The sequence below is a fragment of the Mchenga conophoros genome, linkage group LG23 (genome assembly GCF_057382185.1).
Source record: "Mchenga conophoros isolate Kocher_MC1m ecotype Shallow Benthic linkage group LG23, M_conophoros_male_GT1.1, whole genome shotgun sequence".
Classification (NCBI taxonomy): Eukaryota; Metazoa; Chordata; class Actinopteri; order Cichliformes; family Cichlidae; genus Mchenga; species Mchenga conophoros.
Window position 1 is genome coordinate 15,315,762 of NC_140547.1, and position 7,614 is coordinate 15,323,375.

General features: G+C 37.8%; 1 protein-coding gene across 1 annotated transcript; it reads left to right on the forward strand.

Annotated features, from left to right (window-relative positions):
• Nucleotides 1-3,752: 3,752 nt before the first annotated feature.
• LOC146546893 (uncharacterized) lies at nucleotides 3,753-6,073 on the forward strand. Its single transcript, XM_085265966.1, has 2 exons — nucleotides 3,753-4,134; nucleotides 4,236-6,073. The coding sequence occupies exons 1-2, from the start codon at nucleotides 3,954-3,956 to the stop codon at nucleotides 4,451-4,453; spliced, it is 399 nt and encodes a 132-aa protein (XP_085122092.1). The 5' UTR covers nucleotides 3,753-3,953; the 3' UTR covers nucleotides 4,454-6,073.
• Nucleotides 6,074-7,614: the final 1,541 nt, after the last annotated feature.

Consider the following 7,614-nt stretch of genomic DNA (forward strand, 5'->3'; position numbering starts at 1 on the left):
TTTTTTGTAGATTGGTGAACCTTTGCCCATCTTTATTTCTGAAACTCTCTCTGCCTTTCAGTGGTATTTAAACTTTTTCCAACCCACATATAGAAATTTTTATCACCAAGAGTAAACGAAAGCTTGGGGTGAATTTAAACAAACAAGCTTAGCACTCTTTTTTGCTTCCATTCATAAATCATATTCATGCATTCAATGTATCACTTCATGGTGTAAGTTAAACAGCATTTACTATATTTAAAAAATAAATAAATAATTAAGTAATAAGTAACACGCAGCAGCTACACCAGCAAGGATCCCAACAGTGAATCATCGGCCTCCATCTCATTAATAACATCCTCTTCTGACACACAAACTCTCTCCGTGTCCTCCATCACAGCATCCATAAATCTTCTTCTTTTTCTTCCTTCGACTCCATCTTCTCCATCCTTGTATGAATGTGAAACTTTGATATGTTAATAACACAAATAACTACTTTCAGCTGGTGCCTTATTTTCTAAGGGGTCGCCACAGCAGGTGAATCTACATGTTTGATTTGGCACAGATTTTACACTGGATGCATCTCCTGATGCAACCCTCTGATTTACCTGGGCTTGGGATCAGCACTAGGAGTACACAAGCTTTTGACCCGTTCTCCTCCTGCTCTCAAACCAGGGATCTTTTTCATGTTAGGCAAATGTATTATTAGAGGTGGAGGCTTCAATATAGAGTATCTTAATCTGTCATTCTTGCAATACAATTACACTAAACAGTAGGAGTGCTCCCTGCCAGATCAGCCTATTTTTAATCCATGTTTTTTGCTTTGTTGTCCGTACCTTCAGACCCCACGTGAGAGTCTGAGAACCACTGCTTTAAATGCATATACTGTTTGCCAAAGCTCAGAGGGCTTCTACTGAAGAAGCCGATTGTATGAAAGGGCTGCAATTGTTTATCTTCATCGGCACAATGAAATTCAGCACATATCGTGGGATGTGTTTGGGTACATTTAAGCACTGAACCTACAATAAAACCACCATACACTTCCCTTCATAAAACCTCCCAGATGGTTTAATCATTCAGTATTTTGTGCTTTGAAGTGTTTGAGAATTTCCTGAGATTATTTTATACATGCCATATGGGGAATTATTTCTGGAGCAGCATTTATAATAACATGCTGGTATAGCTTAAAATTACATAACAGATGGTGTGCATCACTGCAAGTGACTTTTATGTAAATGTGATGACTAATGTTTTCAAGTTGTGCCTGCATGTGAAATGAGGTGGTGAAACACAGTGGCCCTTCTATGTCTCAGTCTCTGATGTGGATATTTTTTAGAAGCAACTTCTAACAAATGGGTTTGTTGAGAGCAGATTTAGGTGGATAAGTATGGCAGGATTAGCAAAGGCCATTTCTGTTCAGAGTCACAAATTAAGTCACAATTACTAGGCTAAAATTAGATTGTGAAATGCAGAAGGGTAATTATGGGATTCTATGTAGTAAGTAAACAGTAACTAGAAAGTAAATAAACAATATCTCTATTTTAATTAATAAAACCATTATTTAAAGTGTCCTCGCTGTGTTCACAGTTCTTTATACAAATGAATATTACTAATTACCATGCGCTCATTTGATCAATTCTGACATTGTCTCTGTCTCTCTTTCAGATATAAAAACAAATCCACAAAGACAGATCTGGCTTATCCATCCATTTGCTTCCCTTTATCCAGTTCATGTTAATGTTGAGCAGGCTGTGATTCTGTGTGCATTTTTTGAACGCTTTCAAGAGCACAAGGGTTCATTGTTGATCAAAGTACACCAGCTTATTCACTGACATTTTAACACAGTGACCTATTATGAGTCACTTGTCTAACTCGGTTGGCCTGAGGGAAGAAGTTTTTTTTTTTCTACTTGAAAAACATCCAAGAGTTTATATTTTTCAGAGTGGCAATGTGTTCTTGTTATAATAAATATAAATGTGACTCATTCAATGGTATCTCTTGTTTTATTACTTTGTAACTGAGTCACACAGCTAATAAATTAAGGCTTGTTAAATGTGAAGAAAAAACAAACAAATAAACAAGCACACAGCTGAAACCCAGTCACAATGTTTGATTACTTCACATCTAATGGAGATTTATTCATTAAAACACTGTTATCAAAATGCACGTCTGATCCTAATTCTGAAAAGATGCTGGTTGTACATTACAGCACTGGTGTTTCATGAGGCTCACGGTTTGTGTTTAAAAATAAATCTTTTGTTAGTATCTATGCATGTAGCCACCCTGGAGGAAATCGTTGACTTTAGAGAAAGTCACACTACAAAATGAGAAAAGAAGCCGTGGAAAGCTTGTGAGGTAGGATAATCCATGCAGAGAAATGTGGCAAAGTAATAAAAGCTCAGGATGAAACAAATTTTACATTTTATATTGATTAAGAAGTAACCTGCATTTATTTCTAATCACTGCAATCAGTAGCTACTGATCATTTCTGCTTGGTTCCAGAGAAAGATGCTTGTAGTGTTTGTAGCACTACCTTTAATCCTACACTGTTCCTTTCTCCCAATACAATGTCAGTAACCCAAATGATAAAAATACTCAGGCCACTGCAAATTATTTTTTTTACACTGGCTTTAAGAGTCGTTATTTTAAACTTAATGGGTAAAATGAACAAATCAATCACCTTTATGGATTAGACGTGCAAAGCATTACCATTTACTAACATTTTTACCAGCTGACAATCTGGAAAATCCTCTTATTCACTTTCCTACAGACAATTAGACGACAAGATCAATACTAAAACTATGTCTTTCCATTAAATACAGAAGACAGCAAGCCTAATTTAGCACAGAGTCGAGGCACATTGGGAAACCACTAGCACGGCCCTGTCACGGGTTCACAAAAATAGGATGCTATACAAGAAGCCTCATATACAACATGAGGTTTTTTAATAGAGCTATTGAAAGAAGGTGAATCAAGGGAGTGTATGAGATTTGTTCTATGACTGACTGGTTGATTTGGTTTGTGCATGCTTAGAATTGCATGTAAAGTAAAAGCCTATTTCTTTCTCTACAGGTAGAGTCTAAAAAGATATACTCTCTAAGGAAAGCCCTTTCCAAGGGCTGTACATACTTGCCCTGTTTCTTCTAGACTTTAAGATCAGGAGACAGCTTGTATTTAATTCAATTCAGTTCAATTCAGTTGTATTTATATAGCGCCAAATCACAACAACAGTTTCCTCAAAGTGCTTTATATTTAAGGTAAAGACTGTACAATAATACAAAGAAAAAATACAATCATATGAGCCCCTATGAGCAAGTTGGTGACAGTGGGAAGGAAAAACGAAATTTTAACAGGAACCAGGCTCAGGGACCGGTTGGGGATTAGGGGAGAAAGACAGGACAAAGACATGAAAGTATTATCAAAATACAAAAAAAAAATTAGGTTAAATAGACACTAATGTTTAGAGTCAATAATAAAACAAGACTTGCAGCTTCTGTATGAGCTTCTTTCTTCATGGTGTTTTACCAAGCTGCCTACTACCAAACACTAGGCTTACATGATATGTTATTAACTGCCTTTTTCTGTCACCTAATAACAGTGCAACAATTATTCTTTAGTAAAGAAAGATGTTTGGAGCCGGTCTTATGACTTGGAGTTTGTAACAGTGTGTACTGAGAGATGCTGTTTTCAGATGACTTCTGGGTATGTACTGAGGTTTGGGCCTATAAAAAGCCAAATGTTACCAGCAGCGCCTTTAAACTGCAAACAAAGCAGTCTTTTATGTGCTTCCACAGCAGAAAGAGAAGTTTATGCTTTTCAGAGGCTTTAAGAGTAGTGCTTCATTGGATGATCAAAACAGTTTTATAGCCATCATCCTTGCGTCTTGTCTTCGCTAAGGTTTCTGGCCGTTCAGTTGTCTTCATTTTTTCTGTGTTCAGTTTTGGGTCTTGCCATTTAGACTTTTAGCCCTCAACATGAGTAAGTGTCACAGTGAACTGACTCAGAAGGAGCAGGAGATGCTGAAAATTCGGCGGGACAGCGACACAAAGGCGGCCGAACTTGTCAAGATGGAGAGGATGCTCCAGCAGACCAAGAATCTGCTGGACAAGAAGACGGAGTCTGGTTCGAAGAGCTTGGGATACCAGGAGAACATGGGTGAGTGTTACAAACAAGGCTTTCTAACTTCATATTTTCACTTACAAACATTCTCGCTGCTGATCGCAGTCAGTGACATCGTTTTATGTTGCTTGCCTCAGTGGAGGACCTGGAGGAAAAGGTGCGCTCCAGCAGACGATACAGGAGAAACTCCCTCCATCACACGCAGATGCTGGAGAGCCAGATGAAAACTGTGAAAGGTGAGCTGGTGGGCACCCTGGACCACCTTCAGGAGCTGAGGAATGTCCTACGGCGTTCACAGCAGAAGGCAGAAGAACGCAAGGCTGCAATGGAGAAGCTGGCTGCAGGGCTCAGGTGAAGAACCTTGACCGCAATAAACCTGAAATCCTACATCTTGTCAGAAAGGCTGTGCAGAATTCACATCTAACGAGATGGCACCAGTGAAATCATAGAGGAAGAAAGTCCTTTCACTGTTTTTTCCCATCTCAGCAGTGAGGCTGTAAATCTTCATCATTTGGACTTGAATCATGAATATGTTTCAACTACTCTTCCTTCGCTTTTTCATTAATCTCAGTAAGTCTCATAGCAATATAGTGAATTTAAAGCATCTGATTCTTTGTACCTTCTGAAAGTATTTGAAAGATGATTAACCATCGGTGTTTATGCGAATGGGAAAAACCCATTACACATGTCTTCATAGATATTAAATTATACATGTAGTTCTTCACATTACTAAGAAGTACCTTTTAAGCCTGATATATGGAGCTTAGGCTTGTATTAGATCCCTCATTTTAGAGGCAACAATGAGTCGTGTTATCTCCTAGAAAGATGTCCTGAACTCTTCCACATTCATATGTTCCTCTTTGTATGAGAAGAAAAACTGTCAGTGATATACAGTAAATCTTATATTTATCTTACATTTCTTTTAATCACATTTAATGAATATATCTCTGTTAACTAATAATATTTAGGTTTTTACTGAAATCAGAATTTGAATTTATTAATAAGTCAGTCATGACATTACTGAAGGTAGTATTATTGTTATTACTATTATTCACAACTTATTCGAATGAGAGTTCTTACTCAATTCTGCTATATATTAAAGTGATAAACAGCACATAGATTTATATCTTTGTCTGAATAGTATAGAATAAAATGTTTGTTGATGACTTATTGCACATAAATATAGAATTATGCAATTTAACTTTAAACATTTTGCCACAGATGGTCTGAAGAATTATAGGAATGACCCTGTTGTTAACAATGACCCTTATCAACTGCACTGCACTCACTACGTTGAGTGCAATGCCGAAGTTTCCAGTGTTTCAACTCCCTCTGGGATCAATAGGCTGTTTCTGTCTGTTTCCTGTGGTGAGTCATCTGAAAGCTGTATTTGTGCCTTCCCTGTGGCTTGGATGTTTGCTAATTTAGTACAGCTTGTTTCACAAAGCATCACATGCTGTGCAGCTGAGAGGGGATTTCATATGCTGGTGTTACTTTTCTGATGTTGATGCTTTCTGCTTGATCGTAACTTCCTTCATACTTTTGTCCCATGTAAAGTATGATTTCGATATTATGAACATCGCACAAATGCATATGAATGAGTGCTAAAAGTAGAACATTGGAGGTGATTTATGATGACCTGGAAAGTAAACAAACCCATATGAGATCATCACAGATCATCACACAATGTTCCTGACAGATTAATTTTTCAAACTGAATTACATAGAATTGGACTGTTTTCTGTTATTTCTCCCTTTCAACTGGTGCAGAAGTCTTTTTGAGACAGATATAGCAATGAGCCCACAGGGGACACTGGAGACATCTCTGGAAAAAAGCAAGCTGCATCGTTCTTCCTCTCCTGCTTTAGACCACACATTAGGATTTGTTTGCTTGTATTGTAATGAGTTTGATGCATTCAGAAATGTCTAGATAAGCTTTTGTCCAAAACAAAATAATAAACTGCTTTATAAATATTCTTCTCAGCCTGTGGCACAACATTCATTTCCTCCATCCATATGTTGAAGTATGCTTGAAGTAGATTTACTGTAGTACATCATAGCAAAGAAAATAGTTCTAGTAAAGGTAATGATCTTCTGTTGGCTTCTGACAGTGAGCGTATCTTTGTTCTTGTCCTGTAGACCTCATTCAACTCATTCTCACTGGCTCCAGTGTCATCACCATCTCTAAGCAGCATATCACATCACATTTGTGCAAATCGGTTGCATGCTGTGTGGTCAAATGTTTGTGCAGGTCGAGATATTTCTTTTATTTGTTCTGTGTCATTGTTGCGGTAATTACTCAAAAAGTAATGTATAACACACAGAATATTTTTCTTAAAAGTAATGCAATACGTTACAATATTACTCACAGCAAAACGTAATTCATCAATTGACTTGTTACATTGCTTTCATGTTACTGTAAAATGACCTGAAAAGCAATTGCCTCATAATGAACAGTTAACGATATAAACCTATAGGCTACACTTATCCAAATACCAGTCCTCATGAGGACACACATTTGATCTTTCTCTTAGTATTTAGGTATGAATACAAAACCGACAGCACAAAGCAAAATGAAAACCAGTACAAAGAAACTTTAAACTACAGTGATTCTACTTTAGAAACATCAGCAACAGGTAGAAATGAAGCTTAACTGCTCATCAGTTTGTTACCTGTTTAAGTTCAGGATCTGGCAGCTGGACTGGGGTCAGCATTCACTCAGCTTTTACGTCACTCTGGGTTCTTGGCTAGCTTAGCATTAGCGTGCTGTCTATGCAGATGCTTGCAAAGAGCTGAACTTGTGTTTGCAGCAGTTGTTTCTGCCCTGGATGCCGTTTCCAATCTACCATCACACTCTCATCCTTTTGTGCAATAAAAATAAGATTAATGTTCACATCCACACTGCAGAGTATGACACTATGAACCTAAATCAGCTGACTGTACCACAAGTGCAAGTGGAACAGATAAGCAGGATAGATAGACAAGCCAACTGACAGTTCAAGGACTTCAAATGCTGGAAACTGGTTCTCGATTCCCATCCCTATATCTGATAGATTTAAGTTTTTTAACAGGGTTCCGCAGGGTTTTGTGCTGGGATAAATATTATTATTTTTTATACATGCTAAGTTCATAATGTTAGAAAAGCATATCCAAATGAAACCCTGAACCCTCCCTTAGCCATGCTGCAATAGACTTAGGCTATTGAGAGAGCTTCCCATGATGCTCCGAGTGTTTGTGCTTCACTCACCTCTTGTCACTGTCTGTGTCTTTACTCTCCTTTTAATCTTTAGTTAATCATTTTCTTCCACAGTGTGAATTTTGTCCTGCCTCTCTCTGCTTTCTTCTCTTTTTCCTCATCCTCAGTTGGTCATGGCAGATGGCCGCCCCCCATTAAGCCTGGTTTTACCAGAAGTTTCTTCCTGTTTAAACAGAGTTTCTCTTTCCCACTGTTACCTAGTGCTCACAGGGGGCTGTCTGATTCTTCATTTTCATATTGGAGGGTCTATACTTTACAATA